At 39.4% G+C, this 26,685-nt stretch overlaps 1 protein-coding gene and 1 long non-coding RNA gene across 11 annotated transcripts in view; one reads left to right on the top strand and one right to left on the bottom strand.

Annotated features, from left to right (window-relative positions):
* Positions 1 to 23,846, top strand: part of LOC111250513 (phospholipid-transporting ATPase ABCA3-like) — a 31,803-nt gene extending 7,957 nt beyond the window's left edge. Inside the window, exons 6-30 of one of the 9 annotated variants that reach the window (XR_002673410.2) lie at positions 319 to 438; positions 1,718 to 1,842; positions 2,781 to 2,907; positions 4,653 to 4,751; positions 6,033 to 6,168; positions 6,302 to 6,484; positions 8,073 to 8,681; positions 9,218 to 9,366; positions 9,840 to 9,914; positions 10,092 to 10,227; positions 10,975 to 11,069; positions 11,319 to 11,432; positions 12,128 to 12,239; positions 12,575 to 12,768; positions 13,605 to 13,791; positions 14,613 to 14,882; positions 15,212 to 15,312; positions 17,217 to 17,370; positions 17,618 to 17,782; positions 18,451 to 18,633; positions 19,172 to 19,260; positions 19,911 to 20,046; positions 20,707 to 21,063; positions 22,065 to 22,248; positions 22,494 to 23,846. Coding sequence is in view for 8 of the 9 variants with exons in the window: in XM_022805896.2 (XP_022661631.1) it covers positions 319 to 438; positions 1,718 to 1,842; positions 2,781 to 2,907; positions 4,653 to 4,751; positions 6,033 to 6,168; positions 6,302 to 6,484; positions 8,073 to 8,681; positions 9,218 to 9,366; positions 9,840 to 9,914; positions 10,092 to 10,227; positions 10,975 to 11,069; positions 11,319 to 11,432; positions 12,128 to 12,239; positions 12,575 to 12,768; positions 13,605 to 13,791; positions 14,613 to 14,882; positions 15,212 to 15,312; positions 17,217 to 17,370; positions 17,618 to 17,782; positions 18,451 to 18,633; positions 19,172 to 19,260; positions 19,911 to 20,046; positions 20,707 to 21,587; positions 22,065 to 22,229 (4,605 nt within the window). In the remaining variant the exon portion in view is untranslated. Of the gene's footprint in view, positions 1 to 318; positions 439 to 1,717; positions 1,843 to 2,780; positions 2,908 to 4,652; positions 4,752 to 6,032; positions 6,169 to 6,301; positions 6,485 to 8,072; positions 8,682 to 9,217; positions 9,367 to 9,839; positions 9,915 to 10,091; positions 10,228 to 10,974; positions 11,070 to 11,318; positions 11,433 to 12,127; positions 12,240 to 12,574; positions 12,769 to 13,604; positions 13,792 to 14,612; positions 14,883 to 15,211; positions 15,313 to 17,216; positions 17,371 to 17,617; positions 17,783 to 18,450; positions 18,634 to 19,171; positions 19,261 to 19,910; positions 20,047 to 20,706; positions 21,588 to 22,064 lie in introns of those variants that run through there. The other 8 variants (XM_022805896.2, XM_086987078.1, XM_022805901.2 and 5 more) reach the window with 8 other exon arrangements.
* On the bottom strand, positions 3,263 to 6,120 carry LOC147755769 (uncharacterized). 2 transcript variants are annotated; one of them, XR_015326402.1, is made up of 4 exons: positions 5,997 to 6,120; positions 5,427 to 5,612; positions 5,118 to 5,174; positions 3,263 to 4,184 (listed from the first exon to the last, which is right to left on the bottom strand). It is a non-coding gene; the product is annotated as an uncharacterized LOC147755769 (long non-coding RNA). The 2 variants fall into 2 exon arrangements; XR_015326403.1 differs by having other exon boundaries at positions 5,427 to 5,595; positions 5,997 to 6,071.
* Positions 23,847 to 26,685: the final 2,839 nt, after the last annotated feature.

The following is a 26,685-nucleotide window of genomic DNA, read 5'->3' on the forward strand; positions in this document are numbered from 1 at the left end:
CTTTTTATTGAGATCGCTACTAAAGTCTGTAGATGACTTTAGTAAGAAGATCAACAGACATGCTAAGGAATATGCAGTTCACACTGAAAATAACTAGTTAAAGCGTTCTTTCTTAAAATATAATAATATAAAAATAATATAAAAAAGTAAGATTGTGAACGAAGGCTATAGCAGGCTTTCAAGCTCTTGAGCCAATGCGGCCTTTCTTTCGTAATTGTCTAAGCCCTACAATCGTTCCTTTTATACTAATTACAGAAAACATATATCGATTAGTGTATTTATATCATGCTAACGTTTTTGCAATTTTTGGTACCTTAGGGTTCACAACCGGGTCTCCTGAACTATACCTTACGTTTCAATGACACGAGATACAACTTTCATACTTCCAAATTATTCGCGGTATCTCCTGAGCCGAGATCTAGGAACATCCCGATTGAGGTGCGGTTGTAGTGAACTGTGGAATGTGGGTACTAGGCAACAGGCCTAGTTTATCATAGTTCAATGAGGAGTACTATAATTGTAATTAATATTATGAAGTGGCCTATCAATAATCCAGTTATTGCTTTTTAATATTGCTATTTAAAAAAATAATGCATTTACGATAATCCGAGGTCGGAGGGAGTGCTCTGAAGTTCGACGTCGCGTTGTGTCCTGTCTGCATGAGTCTTACTAACTCTGCTGTTAACAGGGCCCATGCCGTACCAGTAAACTTATTTTTAAGTTAAACGAAAAAAATTTTTTAGGAGAATACAAAATATCTTAAAAGAACTCATAAATATTGAGAAACCTGCATTGATTGATTAAGGATGCAGTGCTTGTAAGATTTTTTCATGTGTATAAATTGAGACGCAAAATAATTTTGACATGTTTCAATACGCTAAGTACATGTTCCTTTACAATATTCAGTACTACTGCTTTATTATGTTAGTTATACTTAATGCATAGGCATTCCCTTTAGGGGATACTTTAATAGGGAACTATTAAAATTCATCTATTTTTAGGTTAGATTACCCCAACTTCACGGTTGTCGTATCTCTCGGTGGTTATCGTAAATGTATTGTTACTTTTAAAAATAGTTTGAATAAAGGGCAATAACTGAACGTATCAATAAGGCAGTCAGTGACCTCACAATAGAATGAATGATAAAAGCCAACGGTAACTATTAGCGGTACATGCAGCTCATTCATGAGATTTCTATAACGTCTCCTGTGTGCGCTTTGACCGCGTAGATACGCACCCCTGTAGAAATGAAGCATCTTTTTTGCACGAGTATTTGGCAAAAGTCTGATCATTCAAATTTATATACCATTAAAATTAATTTCAGTACACTTTGCCTCTAAAACATATATGAAATTAATTGTTTTTCTACCTCGGAGCTAGTTTGCTCGTTGTTTTCTGTAATTAAAACAGTTCTTACGTGAGCAAAGCAGAGGCGTTTTCTTACCTAATACTTAAGACAATCTAACTAGATAATTAGTCACTTCTGGGCTTTCCACACTTTCGCGTCGACTAACTGCCATAGTAGACTGTGGTAAAGCGATTTGGCTAGATTCTAAAAGTCCCAGATAGCGTCATCATATCGGTGGAAAAATCGGATCGTTAGGAGCGTTGATATTGTAAATTCGGCAAAGCGATTATATATATATATAATATATATATATAACTACAAGAAAGGCAGCTAATTAGAAATAATTTATGGTTTGACTGCTTTTTTTAGGAATCCGAGATTTTGTGGCCATGTATAAATGCCCTTTTCGTAAATCATCTAAAATTTCACGGCCTACTAACAGACGATAACGTTTCGATATCGATTCCGAAGATGAAGTTTTTCCCCACCCAGAAGTAAGCAAAGCGTTTTTTCTGTAGCATTTCTGTTATTTTTATATATGTATCGATGTACATATTATCTAGTTTCTAGGGCTTAGTGATTATGAAAGTTATTCGAAATTTTGCGCAGCACCAGAAAGAAGCTGTTGCCACTTTGCCACAGAGGGTCCTCCGCCTGTCTAAATCAGCGGAGATCGTTGTTCCTCAATACACACTGGTTCTGCTATTCTCTACCGTAACCACGAATAATACCACAATCGATAATAAGATCTCTGAGGATCCTCAGCATGCAGAAACGAATAGGGTGACTACTTTTCAACCTAGTGCGGCGTTCATAGAATCTGTATACGACAGCTGACTCCACACGCTGCATATCATCTGCAACGGGCAATGATGACCCTATCGCAGCAACTTGTCGCATACGTATAAATACCACCACCATAAAGCGGAGATAAACTTTGAAAAAATTTTGAATCATTGACATAATCGACTATTCTTGACTTGAAGCTGGCTAGGCGATGCTTGCCAGAACTGTGTCGGTACCACATCTCATAGCTGACCTCCAGCATAAAATGCGTCTGTTATAAAATGCCCCCATGTTGGCAGATACACTACCGCTATATCATCGCCGGAAACGACTATTTCAGTAACTAGTGTGTTGTAGAACCATCGCAGGTAACCTTTAATGTGTATCCTTCTGGCCAAATAATGGGGAAAGCTATTAGCAACACTTTCCCGTTTCACCCCTGCGTGCGCTCCCGTATCCTGTATTGGCTACGTATACACCTTAACTAGGCCAGGGAACCTACCCGTTCCTTGTGTTCTCCGACCGCGTCCGTATCTTTATTCACTTCTATGTAGTGTACAAATTCTGCCTGTTCTCAAGGCGTTAATGAATAGCTCCTCTCACCTGTTCTGAGCTAGTTCAATTGATGACATTTGCTTTCTTTCAGATACTTTGTTCCTTCGGGTCCTTTTGAGCCTTCGAAAGTCGTGCCGTTTATACTCTCGTTGATCTGCGTCCTTCCTTTACTCTTCTTTGCCAGTAAGACAATACGAGATAAAGAAAACCGCATGAAGGTGAGAGGCAACAGAAAAGTATGAATAAATGACTGAAACTGGTTTTTCTCAATACATACGCCAAATAACATTATACGTACAAACAGTACAAACATTTTTCTCTAACCTTCAACCGATGCTCATGTGATAAGTGAAGGCTCCACGTCCTTCGTACGATTATCTTCGATCGTTTGAAACTGATTTGTAAAGAGGTTTTACATGAGACAAATATGGCAAGTAGCTGTAACTTTATGAATGTTGTGTAAACATCCAGCTAATCACTTATTCAATTCACCAAGCATAAGTCAGGGGTGGAAGTGCGAAAAAAACTGCAGTTTCATTTTGATACTAGAATACAATGATTAGAAATAGGAAAGGGTTCCGAGACACCATCAACATATATTTACTTTTTTTTGTCTTTCTTTTCAATCTATTAAATTAATAGATGTCAGGGCTGCTTTGACAATGTAAGATTCTGAATTGTATGTCATTTAGCTTATAGAAACACACCCGAATGCGTAATCAACTTGAGGAAAAAATCTATACATTTTCAATCGGCTCGGTTTCTCACATTCGATCTAGAAGAGCCTTAATTTCTATTCAGCTTGTCTCTCTTTATGACTGAATGGTCAGGTGAGGCTTCCAATATAAATACGGCGAACTGTATTATAGACATCTCAGAATTCTATGAATTTAGCATTACCGAAATTATGTCTTGCCTGCGTTTTCCATTCTATCCTTAGGAAAAGATTTCGGCCAAACTGTTTTTTCCTTTGTTTACATTACAGTATCCGCATCCGGTTCGAAAGACAACAATGGAGTCACAAAAAACTTCACGGTTACTGTGGTATTGTTGAGGACATCCGTAACTGATACGCGCAGTATTTACATGCCTGTCGTTCATTTTGAGCGTAAAACGCACAGGTCTTCTATATGGTGAATAAATGAAGAGTTGTCAGACTTTCTCTCTCTGAAAAGTTTTCTAGAATGAAAGGCAGAACATTCAGTGATATCGGATCTGTTACCCTTAGTCAATGTTTTCCTGTTTTCAATATAGTTCACCCTTGCTATAGCGAGCTTGTCAAATGCAGCATTACTCCATGCCTCCGATTGAATGAAAAAGGCTTGACATTCTTTTGCTTGAGCTTCTGTGTAATGCAGGATGCGGAGAGAAGGTTCTACTACCGAAGAGCCCACAAGATGGATGATTGTCGAGAGGTTTGGCCGAGTATATATTTTTCGATTTCTGAGGATGATCTACATGATTCTGCGGAGGGTAGGTCCGTTTCAATAGTGACCTGAAAGAAACAAACAGCATGTACAATTGACGTCGTTTGTACGGGACGGATCTGTTTCTCAGCGGAGGTTAATCGTGGGCTGAGATAGTTTTTGCGCATATGTTTATTCTTGTCGTACACTCAACAGCGCCAATTACTTAAGTGTTATCATTATTACTAGTTATTTATTTATAATATTTTACATTGATTACTATGGTTACCTTGGCTTTAACTGAAAGTCTGCGCTGCAACTTGAGGCCGAGATGGAACGACTGCAGACAAAGAAAGAACTTTTACGCAGTCTAAACGGCAATCATCATTTCACTATCCTCGCATTGATGAAAATCGTTGTCTTATATCATTATTGCCAGCCGGCCCTTCCCCATATTAATTTTGTTGTACTGTTCAAAATAATGGATATTGCGGAAATAGTTGTTTCTCTCAATGTTGGCTTTTATAACGTACTTGTTATGTTTGGGCTACTTCTAGGAACTTCTACGCATGATGGGTTTACCAGATTTTATTTATTGGCTCAACCTCTTCCTTGTTGGGTTTACCACAACGGCTGTACTCATGGTCATGGCCTGGGTACGTTGATATCATATTAAGTTAATCTACAGGGTGGATCCGACAGTCGTTTTTGTTTTATCGCCTATGGTAAAATGTTAACACCGTTCATTGTTCAAATAAAAATGTTATGATAAAAAATATTACAGTGAGATATTATAAGCTGATACCAAAAATCAGTTTCTCACAGATCGTCGTTAAGCACATGATAGTAGTCAATGTTCTCAATGTAGTACTGCTATTACTTTTCTTTACCGTTAGCGGGATTGAATTGTCTATGCGCTGCAAATGTATATTTATACAAGACATTTAGTATTGTGTAGATATACAATTAGGTTTAAAGACAAGCACCATTAGTTACAAAATGGGTACCTTCCCTTCACATACAAAAGCATCGAATACGGAGCGTGCGACTTCGGCGGAGTAGTCGGCTGGGTGGTTGCCCTAGACAAGCGAAATGAAGAAAGTGTTAGCTCAGACTTTAAACATAATCCATAGCCCGCTACTCGGACACCGGCTATATAGGAAGCCGCCATTTTTGCTTCTGAGTATTCCATTAATCCGCCGAAATAACTTTTTTTTTTTATCGTTATCTCTCTTAAAGCTAGCATTACAATAGGGTGGATGCCCTGTTAAGCAATGCCTAGCGGCAGTACCCGACGTATATCTCGAAAGTTTTTCTTGCTTTCTCCTTACCTTTCTTCTTTTTCTTCCTCTATCTCCAAGCTCGAATAGAGCTTAGCCTATTCAGAGAGCGTAAGCCAGAGGACAAAAGCTCATGGAATGTCCATCGAGATCACGTTAAGCCATGAGCGATGACCAGAGAAGGCTGCGGCCGCGGATGGGGCGTGATTGCATTGTAGCCCTGTCATTTCAACAGAACTGTGAACTCATTTAATTAAATAAAATTATTTTAAGTCGTTCGGATCATACAGATGCTCGTTTAGTTAAACGCTATGCGCATCTTTAGATTAACGGACTTTGTACAACTAAAGCAAGACAATGCCACATGACGACAAAGCTTTGAACCTTCTGAGTTTTATGTGGGGTACTACTGTTAAACGTTGCTCCGCATAAACAGTATGAACTGTTTATGCCCAAATTCGTGCTCTTATTTTAGCAGACGAATACGTTAGCACTGAATCATGTCATAGGCACAGGCGTTAACACTTGTCCTAGGGCGGCAGCCTCTATTATTTACAAATACTGTTTTTTTTACTAGGTGTTTATTTTGTTCCTTAGAATTGTCGCCAACTAACTACTAACCATTGTGACTTTTACATTTTCGTCTGCTATGCTTAGGTACTCTTCTGCTTCCCTGTTTTCGGCCCACACATGTACGCATCGTCCGATCCGTCGCTTATTCTTATAATCTTCATGCTGTTTGCCGCGGCTGAAGTTTTGCAGATTCTTCTAATCACTGTTATCTTCAACTCGGGTGAGTGTAAACCTTAACTCTACGACCTTCGCTAACGAAGGGTGTCGATGGCCCACATGATGGACTTCGCAATTTACTTTGGTAATTGTTTCTATCTTATATATAACTTCTAATGGAACCCATCAATGTACAGCAATGTTCGGCGGGATTACTATCCTGGGGATATTTGTCCTGTCATTGACCTCTATTCAAAAAATCGTCATGAGACAAAACGACGATTCTGCAGGAGTGACACTAATGCACCTCAGTTCATCGATATTTCCTGTCACTTGGTTTTACGCTATCGGCAATATAATCACATATCGAGAGGTTACAAGTAAGTGTTCAGTCTTTGTTCCACTTAGTAGCTAATATATAATAATTTTCTCCAAGGAACCCCCAGCACGAAAATCCGCATTTTTGCTTAACTGCATGGAATTGCGTCCTGAGAGATTCAAGTAACTAAGTACATAGGTTGCTGCTGCTATTATAGTTCTTCATGTTTTTACTGCGTAGAACTGCAATGAGGAGATCTTGATGTAAGAACTAAATAAAAAAGTAAATAAAATGATTATAATATGTACAAAAAATAGTCCACACGTTATGCGACTACGGCTTCTTAACAACAATACAACGCAATCTGCGAGAAATCTATAGATCTCTCATTGTGGTCCTGTATTGATGATGATTGGAATACTTGTAGCAGTACTCAGTAGAATACTCGGAAAGTATCTATCCAGCCAGCTTAGTGTGGCCCATAACTTATTGGTGGAACAGAAGGCTGGAACTATTTGAGCGTTTGAATAAACGACGTTTTCCTTTTCGAGGTTCAATGGGACACTCACGCCATTTTTATATATTTTCGATTAAACTATTAAAGAACAGCCTGAGCTTCATTCTCGATTTATTCGACTGGATTGCTAGGTTTTTCTAATGTACGAAAACAGTGTTTCTTGCTTGATTATATTGAATGGCCTCGTCGTTCACCTGACAAATAGGTGACAAATAGTAGGTGATCTTTGTCAAGATTACCTATTTGACAAAGTTAGAATTCACCATTTTATGTAATTCGCGTTCATTTTGCCTAACGTCCTATTCTAATTTTATTACCATGTTAGGTAATTGAATGAATTCGTTCAACGATCGTACGAGCCTACGGTAAATTGTGTATTGAAAATCTGCATCAGTGTAACGATTTGTTACTTCAAACAGGTTGAAGGTTTTTGATTTTGGACCAATATCGCGTTGTCTAGGAGCATGTCTGTTAAGAACATTAATTTTGCAAATCAGCGGTGGTAAGTTATAGGCCCAGCCGTGTAAACAGACGATTCCCTAGCACTGATTTTATTTCAAAGAATAGAGAAGTAGGTTTGTATGGTGCCTAAGGAAGGCGTAAGTGTTAGGCAAAAGATTCAGTATCGACAAATTGTACGTAAAACAGGTAATTGATCCTGTTAGTGTGTATTTTAATCGATCCAGCCCGAACCTTTGAAACGTCCGGAATCCACAAACGGCTGTCGAATGTGATCCACCGTAAGCTTGCAGGCGATATCTGAATGGGAGAAGTTTTAATGATGGCAGATGACGAAGATTTAAAAAAAAATTTTCGACTTCAGGATTCGTGAAGTGAATGATGTGAGCAATACTATCAGGAGGCTTTTTAAATTGGAGTCGGAAATGTTTTTTCTTTTAAACTGACTACACGATGTAGATAATGATATACTTACCGTACATAATCCACAGTCCCCTAATTGAGGATCATTTCGTGAGAAAGCCAGTTTACTGGAAATTGTTTAGGCCTGGTGAGCTACCCAGGCCTGAGTCGGACGATATGTCTGGTCATATCCTATGGACAGCTGCGATATATTGTAAACCGCAAATTAATTATTTCTACTTTCTGTATCCTATCTATTATCTCATTCTAGACGTCGGTGTTCAGTGGACCAATATAGCCAAGCTGGCGAGCCCAGGAGACAGTGTCTCGTTGCTAGCGATGTTAATAGCAATAGTACTGTCCTGCGTATTGTATATGTTTTTAATCTTCTACCTCGATGCTGTTAACCCATGGCAACCGGGCATACCCAAGCCCTTATTTTTTCTATGTCAGTCTGGACCTTGCTATACATTGGCAAATGAAGAATCCAGTTCTAGTCAGCGTTTCATTACAAAGTATAGCGATGTGCCTTCCTATTTGATTGAAAAGCCACCTGCTGGTACAAAAAACCCAGCGATCGAGATTTGCGATGTCACTTATAGGTGCGATAATAAAAAAGTTCTCAGTAATCTTTCTCTTGAGTTTTATCAGAAAGAGATCTCTGTACTGCTCGGTCACAACGGTGCCGGCAAAACTACAGCAATGAGCATTCTCGCTGGGCTCCTTCCGCCGACGTCAGGCAAAGTATACATCAACGGCCTCAACGTACAGAAAAATACGACCGCGGCTAGACGAGACATCGGCTTGTGCCCGCAGCATAATGCTTTGTTTGATGATCTAACCGTCCGAGAACACCTTGTATTTTTCGCCAGAATCAGAGGTTAGTAGCGCCACATAAACGATAAGCAAGACGCATCGATAATTGGTGGTAAACAATAAACCGCCTATCAATCGTAGCATCATTAGCTCTTGCATCTTCCGAAGACATATTGTGTTACTTAATCTGTATCTGCTCGGGAACGGGCCCGATCGCACACTTCGAGATCACCAGGTTAGTTATGGCAGCGATTGCTTAACGTCGAGTTTTGTTGAAAAATGGAGGCGGCCATGCCGTATGGTAACTGCAACATTCAGCCTCGAGGGCAACTTTCTCTTCCACCCGTAGCCAATTCACAGCGATAGCACTAGCGCGGAACCGTCTCATAGGCGACTCTATATCATCATTAATATATCATTAGTTCAGATCAACCAACCAACCAATCAATCAATTACTAAATCAGTTACTAAATACCACGGTTTTAGGCATTATTGTTACAGGTATAACCGTATGGCATCCACAGTATTAGGCTGAATCGATATTGTACTGTAAAACCATTGAGATAAACATACTTTGTTCTTTGGCATCGTTTTACTTAGGGGCAAATTCACAAAATGCCGAGAAGGAAGCGAATGAGTCTATAATGCAGTTTGAATTTTTCCCTCAAGAAGGTGTCTTAGCTCGCAATTTATCTGCAGGAATAAAGCGAAGACTTTGTATGGCTAACGCGATGATCGGTGGCAGTAGCGTAAGTAATATTTGTATCACTGGTACAAAGTAGTAATCAAAGATGACGACTAGCTTAGACGCGCGCTGGCGCTAGGGTCGCACAGCTCTCTCTCTTTCCCGCCAGCAGACACAGCGCCGTTTATCGAATAGAAAAAAGATGGCTTTTGCTATTATCGGTAACAACTCAGTGTTAATGTTTATACTTATAATTGTCAGAAACACCCATGCGATATACTTAAATATAATTGTATATCCGGAAGTGAGAGTACACATACTTAATTGTGAGCTGAGGCCTGGATGTCTCTGAAAGCGGTTTCAAACGTGGTGTTGCAATACTGTAGTGTTCAGTGTGTGAAATGTTGCTTTTTTCAGTTGTAGCTTTATAATTTATCAATGATTTGATGATTGTTACTAACAATAACAACGCACAGCATTTAGGCGATCCTGTACATTTGCATTTTGAACTTAAGGTATGATCACGAAAAATTTCAGATTGTCATCCTCGACGAGCCGACAACCGGCATGGATCCTGAAGTGAGGCGTAGGGTTTGGACGATATTGCAAGAGGTAAGCTGAGCTTTTCATGTTAACTGTTTCGTCCAACGGGTGCTAAAACGAGGCTAACATGACATACGAACATTTTTCGTTTTCCATTGTTTATCAAACAAGCTATTGGGCTCTTGCATCCAATAAAAGTGCAAAGTGACAGAAAGTTGATTCAAACCTTTAACTTTACATTGGCAGGCGCGTCAGGACCGAACAATTCTAATGACAACGCATGATATGAACGAAGCAGATTTTCTAGGTGACCGTATTGCCATTCTAGCAAATGGAAAGCTGAAGTGTACCGGATCGCCGATTTTCCTTAAAAAAGCATTTGGTAAGATACTAGCTTCTAACACAGTATTTTTTTTTATATTATAAAAGAATGGACGCACGAAGTATAACTAGTTATTTCTTTAATCGAGTATTTGAATCGAGCGCATCAGCATACACATTTGACGTAGCTTCGTGCTCGAAAACCACGCTGAAAAATATCACTCTACCGTTCTATTTGTAAGCAGCTGAGACATTACTATGCGTAGCATGAATTATATCAACGTTTTATTAATTTGCTGTTTTTATGATGTTCGTTTTTTAATCGTCATCGTAAAATGGGTTTTGTATAAACAGTCATTTCGATAAAGACGATGATCGTCGTGCATTAATCGATGGTTCAATGCCCGGGTGGGTAAAAAAAACCGTCGACCAACAACGATAAGGTTATGGGTTTCATCTATAACTGAAATCAGTGATTTTTCCTAAGTACCAGAGTAAATGTCACTATATCCTTGGTTAATTTATTTAGTTATAATAGTAGTTAGTACGTTACTATTTACATTTGCCTCTCAAAGCCTTAACGCTGACAGGTTTCTGCCCTGCGCAGGTATTTATTAGACTGACGCATGCCATGGAATAGCTGTTCTTTTTTCCGCTACGACCCGCATATAATTTCGAAGAGGAAACGTATTAACGTTTGTTGAAGAAATACGCGGTAATTTCGTGGCTACCGCACTATGTTGAATGACGGATGTCGTCTTAAAAAATTATCTTGGTTTTCTTTTGGTATGTTTGTTTTTAATTCTAGAGACCGGCTACAATCTTCGATGTATGAAGTCTGGCCCCAACACTTCCGTCAAATCAATTGTCGAACGACTGCAAATATGTTTAGACGACGATCAGGCAAATTTCAGATTACTTGTTAAAAACGTTATGCTTTGAGCGCAGCTAACCTTTGATCTATCTTTAAATAAATATGCATGTCTAAAGACTCGACAAGGAGATATTTGCGAAATTCTAAAAGCGATAAAGTATCACGCACGATTCCTTCAAGGCTGAAATTTTAGCTGCTTATCGTAAGTTAGTGTTTTTCCTGTTAACTGCACTTATTATTCATAATTGTAGTTAACAGGAAAATCTATTCCAAAATAGGTTCGGTTGGTATCCGAAGTTGGGCTGGAGTTCACTATAAATCTTGGATTTCCCAATGCTGCGGAATTCATCAAACTGTTTCGAGATCTCGAAACAAACAAAGACAAATTAGGGGTAAGTTCGCACATACGTACGTAAGATACATTACATGGAACCTGGACACGACCTTTAAGGAATTAGCCAAAGAATACGTATTCAAACATTGTTGAAGCACATTTAAATCAGAATAGAACGATTATCCTACAAGTTTTTACGACAACCAGTAGTACAATTGCCTTCTATTAAACATTTTCTACAGGATTGCCGGCAGCGATTAAATTATCAAGCTAGATTTTTCTAGATATGTGAAACAATAACAAATTAAGCAGTTGCCGGTAAGTACCATTCCAAAGCGTTCTGCACGACCTCGTGCAGTGCTGCACGAGGGAGCTGTGTTACTCTTAGGGCATGTCTCGTAGCTAAATTCAGCGGTTTTAAATTAGTATCATGGAATAATATGTAAGTCGATTTCGCGTCTCAACACATTCTGAGCATTAATAGAGCAGGCTTTTTCGCATTAAATAACGGTTGTGACTACCAGCGCTTTTTTCTTTCCTAAAACAGGAGAGATCGGTTAGCCCTTGTCGATCAAAACAGTTGACTGGACTGCTAAACAATTCGAGTTTCTTACGCCACGAAGTAGAAATTGAGAAAAACAGCTAACTTTGTTTACTAGGGGGCGCCATATTTAAAAAAAAGCGAATTATTTTCGCCATCACTTACCGACGGACAACAAAAAAAAGTTCTTTTTCCTGACGCCTGTATTGCAGATTGCTAGCTGGGGTGTTTCGGTTACAACTATTGAGGACGTCTTTCTTAAAGTTGACCAACTAGGCGACGATCTACAAAGCTTCCCAAGAAAGTCGCGAGAGCAATACTCTCGTAAGATGAAAGCTTCTCATTTTCTTAAAGAAATGTCTGTACATGTTTGCATGTTTTTAGGTCGAAGCCAATAATTCATAATGTGTGTGATTTGGTTGGTCTGGTTGGTGAAGATTTGGTTGACACAGAAAATCATTTAGGTAATAATCAGGTGCTGTTCGATCCTACCTGATTCTGTTGAGAATATTGCAAATTGAGAAGATAACTTTTAGTTCTGTGGAAATATCTGTTATATGTGCACGATGAGATGAAGGTTTATTGACAGTTATAAACATATCTGATTGGTGATTTGTTTCTGTGTATATGCGTGTTTACTTCATTGTCCTCTGTTATAGAGCTATTTCCCCGATTTACTCGAATCACCGGATCGCTGTTACGACGAAGGCAGTTCTATGCTATATTGCTCAAACGTAGCCGGGTGATTAGACGGCAATGGTTTATGTTGCTAGTTCTCATTGTGATACCTGGCATCCTGGTAATTTACTTTGCTCGGTGGGCGCAGTCTGCTTTGGATACTGAAGACCGCACGGTGAGTATAATATAATTACCGTGACGTGGTCTTCACGTGATGATCTTGAACGTGACGTACCGTTTGTGTATTCATTCGTTCTCTTGTTTACTCCTTTTGGACATTGCTCAGTTAATCAGACTAACGCTCGTAGAATCCTTGAGGGTGGTTTATTTATAATTCCTTTAAGTAAAAATTTCCTTGAGCTATGATATTGCAAATGACCAATGGAAGCCCCGTTGTACAGCCCTAGTAAGGGATGTAAGTGGAAACTATAGGTCTATAAGTTTCTCGTGTCTCATTGTAGTTTATCAAGTATAGGGAATGCGAATTACATCTAGTAAAATGGTGAATATAGATAAATTTTTTCTAGATGAATTAATTTCTACTATGTGTTTGACCTATTGTTGTAGCTTGCTCACCAACAAGCAAACGTCTTATATATTAATTTTATGCACCAGAGGAACCGAGAGAGCATGTACCTCCCAATATAGAAACTCCATCCTCATACTTGGCACGTTTATGCCTTTGCCTGAGCGTCTGTTGTATACGTAGGAAATGTTTTCAACGATTCCAGACATAATTCAAGCGTATAATAAGTGTAGACCTTTGTCGTCGACGTATAGTGACCTCATGGAACTTGTTCAAAGTTGTCTTCTCTTAACATTAATAGCACGCAGCGGTGTGTTCGTCGTTAATCCGCGGAAGTAGGTTAAGTGAATCGATCAGCTTACTTTATACCTAATTCCTAATAAAAAAAAAATTAATTCCTAAAGGTGTCAAACGAATATATTTAACGCTATTCCCAGGTAGCGCATACGAGGTATTAGTAAAAATAGAGGTTTTTAATTTAACAGGAACCTGGATTGCATTATTCGTTTCGATCATTTTCACAAGGAAAACGTTCACAAGGCTTCATACAGCGCAGGCAGCAAAATTTCGACTCGAACATACTGGAGTTGAAGCTTGCTATGGAGGAAGACGGTCTTAAAGTACACGAATTGGACCACGACACTAACGTTGACGAATTTCTTCTTGATCAGGGTACGATCTCGGTCTCATTTCACTATTTGTTAACGCTAACGTGTGCGCAATCGATACCGAAAGGTGTTCGCACAGCTTAAGCGTTAAAACTGTAAAATAGGCTACAAACAAAAAGTCCCATACTTTTAAGCGATTCTTTGTACAATACAATATTTTTGCATATTTTAGAGATATTTGCGGCATTCGCTTTTAAACATGTCTAGATGGTAGCTTTATATTGAGGTTCAGTGACTAGTACGATTTCAACAGTGCACATGGTTATTGGATGTCGTGTTCGCAGTAGTATTCGGCATAGTATAAACTCTTCATGAAAAGTTTCTTCTTAAATTAATTTCGATAGCTTCATTTTTCATTTAATATAAAAAAAATCAATGTCATATTTTAATTCGTCCAGCTAATTTTGGCGGGGTAATATCGTCTTCGCTCTACTTCGAGGGGTATTAGTTAACGAATTACTTTGCTCTGCCGGCTATAGTTTATATGAAGTGCGGCGTTATCCCATAATACAGCATTGAGATCTTCAAAGCGATGCTACATGTACAGCATCTGTAATATCAACATCTACTGTTGACCAGTATCGACGACATGACGACCTATTCGGAATATCTAACCGATAAAGTTAAGCTGACATGCCGAGCTAATAAAAAGGTTACAAATGGTCGTCACAAGTTGTGAACCTGCTGCCTACCTCTCTAAGCCATGGTAGACCTTATATTATACTGCATATCCTTAATTATGGAGATCAATATAGCTAAATCGCTTAAATGTCATAATCTATAAAAACAAATCATTTACACGCGTTCCGAATCCCGTATGGCTAGCAATTAGCAACCCGCTCATCTATAAAACCTTGTGGAAAATGGGTGGCGTCTCGAATCGTGTAAAGCCTATGGAGATCGCATTGTGGTTTAACGCTGAGCCGTACCATGTTCCTGCAATAGCGTTGGTCCGTTGGCAAACCGCTCTTTTACGTCAACTTATGCTAGACTTCAACAACCCAAATGGACAAGACGAGGTCACCGTGGATGTCACGAATCATCCGTTTACCTCGGAGGACTTGAAACTGGGCAATGCTTACTTTCAAATATATCGTGAGTAGTTACGGATCTGTCCACGAACTCTGACCTGGTCTAGGATTTTTTAGTTTAGCTTTTTTTAAAGAAAAAATAAGTATCTGGCTTTAACGCACAGCTCGAATGATAGTTGAGGCCTTCTCAGTCACGATTAAGGTAACACCGTTATAGATATGCTGTCTCCTGCGTGCTCTATATATATTACCTAGTAGAGATCCATAGGCATACAATAGAATCAAGCTTGTAAAAAGCGTTCACAATTCGCAGTGTAATAGTTATACATGTGTTTCAGTTAGTATCGCTTAGAAGGTGAAGTTCAATTTATTTGCTAAATCTGTTGATTTCAGTTTTCTTCAACGTTTTTATCCTGATTCAGTTGGCTGTTTCGTTTATGGCATGCGCGATGATCTACATTCCTATCGAGGAACGTGCGTCCAAAGCAGAGTTGGTAATTATATATGCCACCAATTTTTATTTTATAAGGAGGTAAATATCATGTCAAGCTATTTTCTTCAGAAAAACATTTCAGGGTGAATTAAGTTCAACATGTCTAAATCACCCTAGTGCCAGTTACGTCTTTCGAAATTATGCCGCCGCCAGAGTTAATGCGCTGTATTTATTATACCTTTGTTTTGTTACTTTCTCGATAGTTCCAATGCGTTTTCTAATGCTTCCAGAGCTTTGGAAAAGAGGAGAAAAGTTACAGCGGGCTAAATCAACAACAATGAAACAAGGCCTGAGGTAATGCAGACGTAGCATTTGCTGTGAAGGGCATGGTACAAATAACAGCGTAGTGAAAAACCAATATCAAAACGCATCTCGCCACCATATTCTGACAATTTTGGTGTGACATTCCTCAGTAATAGTGGAATTACTTAGCGTGGGTTTACAACGCACAACTCCCCGATAGTTCAGGAAGACGGTAAAAAGGAATTTGGCTTCTGACGTGGATCTAGCAGCTTTCTTTGATCTGAGGTTATCTTTAAGGCGATAGTGACGCGATTGTGTTTTTGTGCGTGGACTCATCGGTACATGCACGTCCTGTCACCTAGAACAAGTCATTATAGCGGAACTGACTCTGCGATAAGGCCTTTCTGAAATAGTTGTTGACAGGTTTGCATTCACTTAAAGGTCCTCCTGCAAAATTTTTATAAACGAATGATTATTTATGTCAAATGTACAACTTCTCCGCAAGTTTCTTAGGGGTGATTCTACGATTTTTTAAATCTTATTTTCCAAAGAAACGAGATACTGCTGAAAGTTGTTTATTTTGGAGACTCTGTGACCCTCGACAAACACATATATTAACACAAATAAACATAACAGGTCAGCTCTTACACAATATAAAAGCCGGGCGTGTTATCTATATTTTTTGCTCAGTAGTATTACATGTTCAGAACGGATCTTGGTACTGGAAATTGGTCAGCACGAGATGTAACACGCCCTCTAGCTAAACCTTATCGAATCACAAATTTGCGTTTGATTGAAGATCATTAACTCTCTTGTAGATTTCGTTTTCGTTAGCAAAGACTACGTCTGCAAACCAGTGAAATGTATATGCGTTCGTCCTTGAACTGGGATTCACAGATAGAGATACAAATGTATGTTCTTTTACCACGTTGAGAAAGGCCGTGTTGTCAAGCGACAAGATGACAAGAGTGTTCGAAATTGTGTAGCCATTAGAGAGATTGGAAGCTTCGAACTTGGGTTGACTAATTGGCTTAACTGGACATATAAATCTATAGCAGATTTGTTCTGCTTCTAACGCCTGGTGTAACCGTAGTTGCGGAGCGGCGCAGGTCTTTCGTATGCTGTAAACAAATCGTCTGTCTCTCAAATCTAGTAAGCAAATGACTTTAGAGGCGGTTTATTCAAGCTCGACATATATGCTTCAGTTGTTATTGAAACATGCACACCTCCAATGGGCTGAGATAGTTACCAGAGATCGCGGACGTGAAGTCCACCTGCCAAAAAAGTGTGCCTGGACATTTATCCGTAGACCGATTGCAACTATTCCACCTTAGACCTATCTTCAGCCATAGACAAAATCCTGAGTGATTGAGGTCATGATATTGCAGCGTATTGAAATATGCAGCGTATATTATATGGCGTATAAACTCTCTTAAGAATATCTCGTACCGTTGACTATTTCCAGTTGCTGGTGAATCGTGCGGCACATAGACCACCATATACAATAGCATGATTTGTTGTTTTAAATAAACGAGAGCAAGGCTACTACGGCTGAACCGCCTTTAACATGGACAAAATGGCACTAGTGTACAGAGGATAGCGGCGACATGCATTAGTTGTATTTTATTATAATAAAACACTTTTCGTTTCTGGAAATTATAGTTGCAAATGATGACCGGCGTCTCGAGAAGTGTTTATTTTGGAGCGGTGTTCGCTTTTGATTTCCTCACTATTCTGCTATGTTCGGGTATAATAGCAACACTCATAGCGCTATGTAACCCCACAGAATCGATCGCAACAGAGGTGGAAATTGGGGGTAAGCTGCGCTTAAAGTTACCTGTTTTTATTTCATACACTTAACTTTTAGAAGGCAAAAATGCTAATCATAGTAGCAGGTGAAGATTGTTTGCCCTTCGAATTGGCGAGGGCTGTATACTCATGTCACGAACGCATCAGTGGGCAGTGCCGGAAATTGCTTAGCTTTCAGTACGTGCAGAAAGTAAGTATAGAAATAGCGGTGATTTTCACACGTTCGTTATGACAAGTTAGTTGCGTCTTTGCAGGTGCTACATGCATTCTTTTGTGTTCCTACGGCGCCATGATGATTCTCGTCTCATATGTGTGCTCCTACATGTTAAGCACGCCCGGAACCGATTTCGCAGTTTTTCTCGCTGCCACTGTACTGGGGGGCGGTGTGATCGCGCCGATTCTAGTTTTCGCGTGGGGAGGTACGTTAACATGAGTCAATGCATTGTTTAACAATATCCCAAAAATTGTTTTTAATGATACTTGTACATTTACTAGTGGCACTTATCGCACATTATCAACAATCAACATTCACTGCCGTTTTTCATTTTGGTATCTATGTACGCGATCAGATATATAAATAGACGTATGTAATTGGACGTTTCATGAACTGGTGAACGAGAAAGTCCATAAAGACTTACGGAGTCTAGACAGTGAAGAAAGCTTTCTTGATACACGGCAAATCTTCATGAAGCCAATGCGATATCTCGCCGATATGTTCAAAGTGCACAGTAGAACAAACCACACCTCATATGGGAATTGTTTTTTTAAGCATGGCTATTTTAAACTCTTTGGCCGAAAATAATAATTTTTCACAGCGAAGGTTTTCAGTGCAGGGCTCTCGTCGGGCCAAGTCTTCTCACCGAAATTTGTTATTTTTGAGATAATTTCAATCAAAGTAACGAGATAGCTATTTGCTATTGGTTCGAGTATGCTTGATAATACAACTGAAAATAAATATAAATGAAAATGAAAAATGAACGAAATGTATTAAACAATTCATATAGATTTTCCTTTAGTCGCGCACCTTACGTTTGTTCGTAGCTCTGGGTTTACAGATTGAATATATATTGTTTCAAAATTCTAACAGGAGCTGTAGGAAACTTCATGCTCGCGCTCAACTATATTGAATATATTCCACAAGTTGCGCTTGTTATGGGCTTTTTTAACATACGGAAGGTTGCAAATTCAAAAAGATATTGTGAAAGCTTTTCTGACGCTCAACTTTCGAACGTTTGCCGGACTCCGCTAGGAAGCACGTCCTGTTGCAACTGTAAGTTATGCAAAGCTAAACAGTGAGAGCGGTACATATAACGTAGTAGAATATTGCGCGATCAAAACGGAGCCTGAACTAAGGCCTAGAGGCAGCATATGCATCGAAACTGCCGAATGTGCCGTCTGAGACTTAGAGGAGATCGGCAATAATGTCGGCATGGATTAGCCTTCCTCGAATCTCAGATGAGGGCGGAAATACGTAGATGCATATCGCGGTTACGACGCGTATGCTATTTCTCGGCCTCAATTCAGGCTCCGTTTAAACTGAGCAGTATTTTGCTTGATTACGTCAAAAATCGAACTTAATTCCACCCCCTGCATTATAACAAATAATTTCATAATAGACTTACGAATATTCTGCGTTTTCCATAATCTAATATGTCAACACGTATTATACACTAACAAAGCCACGACCCCGTTGTCGTAACTTAGCCTGTCCGTCTATTTGGACGTTCGATAGTATTTACAGCGACGTTTTTGTTATTTATCGTTTGGCTGTTTTAAATTTGGCGCTCGAATGCGTATGTATCTTACAGTGTGCACTTCTCCCGGCTCAATGAGGAAATATTGCTATAAACGGGAAAGCTTGTTTGTCATGAACGCTACATCAGGAGTGGGCTTCCAGGTAAAGTAAGGGCAATCAGCCAAAGGCTCTTCAGCTATTATTATTATAAAGAATATTGACGACATGCCTATTGCGTTCCGTCCGTCAAAATCAGGCTACCAAATCTAGTGTTTGTTCCGTAGCGTTTTACAGATCACTACGCCGCGATATGGCGTCTACAATCAAAATTCATATCAGATTCAACTCAGGCGTCTAATAATATGGCGGCTTTTTTCTTTTTTTATAGCATAACGGAAACGAAAACGGCAAAACGTAATTGAGATACCATTTATCTATAGTATAGTATAGTGGTAGGAAATTAATAATCTGGCCGAAAACTTTTTCCACTTAATAAAATAGGCGATTTGCAACTACACAGCTGTTCTACAACAGCATCGATGCTGGGTATCTGCGCTAATGAAGAACATGCTTAACGCCACAGTTGCTCGCAATTGTTCGAGCTAGATTTGGCGTACCATAATGGCTTGTTATACAGGAAGAAGTAGCTGTTATTCTTGTTGACGATAAATTGCCATTATAGTGAACTAGAAAAAAGAGTCAACCAAACTGAATGATGTCTTCTTAGTTCCAAGTTCTTAGTATCTACATCTACAATCGCTTCTCGCCTATACTTGTGGCTGATCATTAATTGAAGTTTATTTTCCCTATAGGTGGTTGCTTTATTGACAGAGGGTGCACTGGTATTGTTAGTGCTTATAGCGATTGAAACTGGCCTGATTCGCTGTTGTCTGCGCCCATTCCTGCAATTCAAAGCGTTCATCTACCGGCGCTTTTTTTGGATACCGAGTATGAATGCGATTCCAACACACTTATATTGAAAGGCCTCAAATAGGCCATAATTTTTTTCAATTTCAGAACAGCTTACATTACTACGTGTTACAATTTCCCGGTTAATGATTTACCACGAAATTTTCTACCGTAAGGTTATCGTTACACCGCACAGCAGCGTTGTTTAAAATAGAAAATACGATTTTTAAATAGGGTAGGTATTAAATATAATTACCCGTCTGGTTTTCTTCAATGAAGATCGGGTAATGACTGTGAATAAATTGATTTAAAGAGCCGAGGAGCAGCAGATGCTTTATCCTGAATTCGTGTCAGACAACATGAAGGGGAAACGAAACCTGATTTTTAGTCAAGATCGCCCAATCTAGGATTATCATCAAAAATATCGGCGGATTGCCTTAAGGATAAATAACCTAGGATACAGAATGGGTTACGAACACATACAATGCGGAAAGTTTTTTGGGATGTCAGACAATAATGTGCAGTATCCACAACTGGATTATATGTAAATAGATTATATAAACGAGGGTATTCGAACAGTGCTTAACACTTAAATGTAGCTCAGCCTAGTTAAGTAGATCCTTTGTTATTAGGATACTAGCACATTAGCGAAAGCAATCAGTCTCGACCGAGTAAAGCATGTTGATTTTTGATCTGCAGCTGTGCCCCTTTCAGAGGACTCAGACGTGAAGGCTGAAAAACACAAGGTCTTAAAAATCATTACTAAAGACAATCAGAGCCACTACGCCCTTGTAGCAGACAACCTAACAAAGACGTACGATGGGTTTGTGGCAGTGAATCATATCTCGTTTGCCGTTGACCACGGAGAGTGTTTCGGGCTTCTTGGATCTAATGGCGCAGGCAAAAGTACGACGTTTCGCATGCTTACGGGTGATTTAGATATGAGCGAGGGAAATGCTTATATCTGTGGCGCTAACTTGCGAACGTCGCCTCGTGAATACCAAACCAACGTGGGATTTTGCCCTCAGACTGATGCTCTGATCGATAAACTTTCGGGTAAGGAAATGCTTGAGCTGTTTTGTGCGCTACGAGGTGTTCCTTCTGATCAACAGGCTTCAATTGTCACTCAGATGGTGTCTCTAATCGACCTTGAGGCTCAGGCGGATAACTTGACTCAGACCTACAGCGGAGGTATGAAGCGGAGGTTGTCGCTAGGTTTGGCGGTAATCGGCAACTTGTCCGTGGTCCTCCTCGACGAGCCTACAGCTGGTATTGATCCGTCAACGCGTCGCAAAATCTGGACGACGCTAGCTATAGCTCAAGAAGAGGGTACGACAATCATTTTGACCTCACACTCGATAAATGAATGCGAGGCTCTTTGTGATCGTATGGCCATCATGGTTAATGGCATGTTCCAGTGTCTCGGTTCATCGCAATACCTCAAATCGAAATTTAGTCAAGGGTTCACATTCATAGTCAAACTGAGGCCGACTGATATACCTTCTTTTGTAATTCCTAAAGTACTTACATCGATGAAGCTGTACTTCCCCAATGCACACACGCTTAAAGATACCCATCAGGTTAGCATACTTGTTTTCATGGATTTTAACACGAATGCAAAGAAAAATATTATAATGCCTACCTGTGGTGCTTAGGTCGTATGTAACTAAATGCTAGAAGGGCGACAGTTGCGTACGTGACTCGTGAACCCAACGTAAGCGTGTACCGCAGGTTGGATTCTGTAGGTCTGATGCCTAAGTAGTTTCATCCTTCTGCTATTTGAATTTAACGTAAATTTGAGGTTAGCTATCTTTAAGTTCTCGAAGGAGCTAAGTACGACGACACATCAACTAGCGTTTTCTCTCAACCTTCAACTGTACCTCGTAGATTAACTCGTCGAATATTCCTGTATAAGTTCACTTCTGAATTTATACAGCAATATTGGAGTGTTAATTGAGGACCTATAATTGAGAAATATAGCTTTGAGAACTGCACGCGACAAAACGTGAAGGCTGTTGATGATATACGTACCGTTTTTTGCGCTGTACAATCCCCAGTTCGTGTTGCACTTTCATATCACGGACGCGAAGCTTCGCTGGAGCGAGCTTTTTCAACGAGTGCAGGAACTCAAGGAGGAATTCAATTTCGAAGACATTTTCGTATCGGATTCTAGTCTTGAGCAGGTTTTTCTCTCATTTGCAAAGGCACGGAAGCCCGTTTGATGTGTCGAGCTTCCATAATGTAAGCTACAACTGATTTGATAATTAACTGATTCGTTGTTATAAAACATATTCATCAAAGGATAATCAAAAGCTTGTTGCACGATTAAGAGTATCTATAGAGCAGATTTAAAATATGAGAACGGTGTTAAAATATTTATAGATTAGTGTCTCGGTTTATTGCGACCTGATTGCTTTGGGTATTTATGTTGTAGGCTCGACAATGTAAATTGTTTATCTAAATGCCGATTATTTGTTTATAATTAGATCGCATCACAGCGAAAAGCACCACACAATATGCGGCGATCTTCACCCCCTGCAAACGCCTGGTTTACGTGCGATGCATGCAAGCTGGCCGCAAGTTACCAGTATCACTCGTTAATTCAACCAGTAACGGGTCGGCGACTGGGGAAAGGGTAAACCTGCTGGGCATCAACTTGAAAATTTTTAACTCGAACTGGTTGAAATTGCTTTGTTCACTCTGTTATGCATTGTGGTTGTCCTTGTTGTCCTACTTCAGTTTTATCGTTGTAGTCACGCCGCTACCTTTAGCAAAGTAATTGCATTGTTCGGAATTGCCGGAGACGTTCCGTTGATTTCACATGGTATCCGCCACCGCGTTGTTTTAGTTACTCGGTAATCTTGCTTTAACTTCTTAGATACCATAACCCACACACTCTACTATGGCTTTCAAGGCATGCTGTAACGGTGCAAAAGGTATCTAATTCCTCTATCAATTGTCCCTTGCGTCTAAGCCTTTGCTATGTTTTGTGAACCCCTATTAGACTTTTTAACTATAGTAAACTGCGATTTACTGTTGAATCTTCATGTTAATAGTAGACGGTTAATAGAAGGTAGGTACGCAAGTAATGCAAAAAAAAAAAGGTCCTCTCGAAATATGAACTGCTGTGAGTGGAACCATTCTAGTTACTATTATAATTATTGTGTACAGTTAGGCCAGCTGATCGAGCAACCCTGGACAATAAACAGGACAATATATAAGACATTTTGCGTTCTCTCATACAGTTTCTCAGAAACTCCTTCTAGGACATTGAAAACGCTCCGATATCGCGATAAACAGGTTTGAGATAAGAGTTGATCGCTTACAATATGACTCGACATTAAAGCGCAGGGATGGGGGGCAACCAGGTAAATTTCAACATCGTTCTCAGTAACTTCACACTAATGACAAGCCTAATCTTGCAAATTAGGCAGAACTAATTCAGTCAACAAGCAGAAGCCTGAATTCGTGGAATCGCTTGCATCACATTCAACAATACGCATTACTGTTAAAACGGATTTCCAGATCTTAGAACAGGATTCTGACAGCATGCACGAATAGAGCTATGTTTGAAACTGGCGCAAGTTGCTTTGCTAAAAACTAATCATCTATTCGATCCTGTATATAGAACCATTGTTGTCATCGTAGAAAACCAGCCAATTGAAAACTTGTGTCCCACTGGTTGCTTGCCATATTTGTCTACTTCATATAGCTACATGGGTTAAAGTCATGCGAAATCTTTTCTTATTTCTTATATCGTTGGATTTGATGTTTTTAAGAACAAAAAAAAAAACTAAAGAAATAAAATGTTGTGCGTTACGCAAAAAAAATCGATGGTTTATCAGTTGTCTTCTTTCCCTGAGAGGAGTGGTCTAATACTATTGCAGGAAAAATATATTGCTATCAGATTGTACTGATATCTACCAATGTTTATAATATCTAGTAGTTGAAAGCAGCTATAGCCATGAAGAGGAGGGCAGTGCTGCTAAACTGGATGGATAATGCAAGATTCTACCCCTTCTGGAAGGACAATCAGTTTGCATCAAAAGCGTAAGCGTGATGTCACCTTTAGGCGACTTAGGCTTAGACTGTCGAAGATCAAACAAGGGAACGAAAGCGGGTATCGTCAACAGTTGAATGCAGGACGAGAGTTGAACTGCGCCGATTAGTAATTTTCAAAAGCCGTGACCGAAACGTGTTGGCCGAAAAAATCGGCCAATGGTTAAGCTATAAATAACGGTGTATGTTAATCTACGATAATGCATAGAACTACATCGGCCATGGCCCGCCGAAATTGACGTAGTCGCCGTAAGTTACTCTCCTCTCTTCAATGCACGACCAAGCTCGATGATTCCAAACATGTTTACATAAATGATATCCTAGGTGTTGTGCTGTTCGTTCAAGCTGGACGATCAAATTTTCTCTTTACGTCCCAGATTCGTATTCTTAATATATATGCTCTTGACAAATGACAGCCTGTACTGTTATGTTAAATTACTAAAGCTATTTATCTCACCTATTACTCTCGGTATTTGCTAACCGCTCGTTATCATTAGATTACCAAATAAAACAGTTACCTGGGTTATGGGGATCCTTTTGTCTGTGTCAGCAATTCATCACATCACCATAGTGATTAGTTAAATAAATTTATTGAAGCCCATGTACATTTCCATTACGATTCGCCGTTACATTCTGTTTTCTAGTAGTACAGAGAAAGTCAGTATCCGCTGTTATAAATACACGATATATGTTATTGTACATAAGATTCTTGTCAACTATCAAGTACCCTATGTAGATCTGTCAGATCAATGCTTCAATTTAAGGGATCATGCACCTCTGTCTGTCGTGAACCTGCTAAATATGATTTATAAAGGTGGGGAAATTAGGAATTGATGAGTGATTCCGAATCAGAGTATGCTATTCCTGAAGGACGTCATGCGGAGACTGACTCTTTGATGGATTAATACGTCGTTATAAAGAAACTGAATTCGGTTTATTCAGCGTGCTTCGTATAGTATGCGAAATTTAGCGATTGTGTCGCCCGAAGCGTCGATTAACGGCCAAATCAAATTCAAAACTTCGTACACTTAGGACGCAATTGCCAGTAAATATTAATGATTCTCCGAGGTTTCGTTTTTCAACTGGTCACCTAGGGACAAGGCAGTATAGGTTTGACGGATCTACGCGTCAAAAATGTTATAACAAAAATAGGGTTTCTTTCATGGTCGGTCTATTCAAAAAACTACAGCATGCATATTAACTCTCGGGTCTTCAATAAGGTACGGTGGCGGCATAGATCTGTAAAGATAACACGAACTTGCGAGGGCACAGTGAAGTTCACTACTTAATTTTCAACTGTTTTTAGTGCAAACGATTGCGTCTGCTCACTGCACAATCTATTATAAAGGAAGATCGACGAGTGAAGCTTTAGAGTTCAATTGGCCGTTTGTTTCAACAAACAAACCCATACAATCTTTAAACACTGCGTAGAGCACATTTCAGGGGGAATAAAGTACCACATATTTCATTGGACGTTTCTTGTGTTCATAGTTTATCAACTTACCTCAGTAATAATTAAGCCTAACCCAAATAGATTTACTAGTAATTTTTTTTACATTATCAGCAGTTTAACGAAAAACAGGTAAAATGTTTTTATCGGAAGGCATCGTTATACACTTTAGGGTACTTATCCACGTGACCGATATACACTAAACGACGGATTTAACTAACTAAATAAGCCAAAATAACCCTTATATTATAAAGCATAATAATAATAATAAGCAATACGATGTAGTCGGTGGTGCTGATCACCAGCAAGGTAACGTTGGACAAAGCAAAGTTGGCGTAAGAACCTCGTAGACTGATATCAATTGTTTGGCGCGTATTCAAAAAACAACACAAGGAATCACTAATTATTTTTGTAAGCAAAATTTGTTATCACTCACTATCATCTACTTTAAAGTGAAAAAATAACAACGAAAATACCATACCAAATGTTAGATACCATAGCCTAGGTTTGGTTTCTAAGATATCTTTGCAACGGAGAAATGTATCGATGCAGATGCCGCTATAGAAAAGTTAGCCAAAAAACTTCTGCGTGCAGTTCAACTAAAAATATCAACAACAAATAGCTCCAAAGTACAACAGCGAACACACAATGTATTTAGGATGCGTGCAGTAGAATTAATACAGAATTCTTTATTGGGGCCTTTTGACTCTGAAGCCAGCGGGTTTTCGGGCGGGCGGGCGGATTCGAATCCGATGTTGGAACTAAGAAAAAGTAACCGCGTGCTATTTCTGAAAGAACGAAGCACTAAGTGTGTGATATATAGTGTAATGTCTTGCTTATACGTAAATAGAATGTATAGCGAGCAACGCAGGTAGATAATAGCCTATAATTACAGTTATGAGTATCCAACAAACACTGAGTGATAAGTCTATAGAAGAGCACCGAACGGTTTCTAACACTCACGATAATTCAACCGAGGAAAACATTCAGTTTGAGAGTTCACTTCGTATTCAGGGCTCTCCAGTTTCCGGCTTCGTGAAGTAAGTGTTTGTACAGCGGCGCGTTGTGTTGGCAGCATATGTAAACAAGCATCGGATGGTCTCAATTGGTACGGTTAGGGTCTAGTATATCAAATAATGTATTTTCCTCATTAGTCACAGTTTATCATC

The sequence above is a fragment of the Varroa destructor genome, unplaced genomic scaffold (genome assembly GCF_002443255.2).
Source record: "Varroa destructor unplaced genomic scaffold, Vdes_3.0 BEIS01000004.1, whole genome shotgun sequence".
Lineage (NCBI taxonomy): Eukaryota > Metazoa > Arthropoda > Arachnida > Mesostigmata > Varroidae > Varroa > Varroa destructor.